At 60.4% G+C, this 273-nt stretch overlaps 1 protein-coding gene across 1 annotated transcript in view; it reads left to right on the top strand.

Annotated features, from left to right (window-relative positions):
- ETH_00039725 (uncharacterized protein) overlaps positions 1 to 273 on the top strand; it is a gene marked incomplete at both ends in the record, with an annotated part of 3,594 nt that overhangs the window by 1,315 nt on the left and 2,006 nt on the right. Inside the window, one exon of the mRNA XM_013374013.1 lies at positions 93 to 270. Within this exon, the coding sequence (XP_013229467.1) occupies positions 93 to 270 (178 nt within the window). The remainder of the gene's footprint in view (positions 1 to 92; positions 271 to 273) is intronic.

Consider the following 273-nt stretch of genomic DNA (forward strand, 5'->3'; position numbering starts at 1 on the left):
CGAGCTGACGGACCAGCTAGAGGAGCTGCAGCAGCAGCAGCAGCAGCTGCAAGGAACGAAAATTGCGGCTTCTTCTGCTGTGCTTTCCCAAGAGCAGCAGCAGCAGCAGCAGCAGCAGCGGCAGCTAGCGACTACGCAGCGGCGGGAGGTCCTCCTCACCACACTAGAGCAAGCAAAGGAGGCACAAGCCAAACTCCACCATCATCAGCAGCAGCAGCAGCAGAAACAGCAGCAGCAGCAGGGGCAACAGCAGCAGCAGCAGCAGCAGCAGCA

Source organism: Eimeria tenella, genomic scaffold (genome assembly GCF_000499545.2).
Source record: "Eimeria tenella Houghton genomic scaffold, Eth_scaff1896, whole genome shotgun sequence".
NCBI lineage: Eukaryota > Apicomplexa > Conoidasida > Eucoccidiorida > Eimeriidae > Eimeria > Eimeria tenella.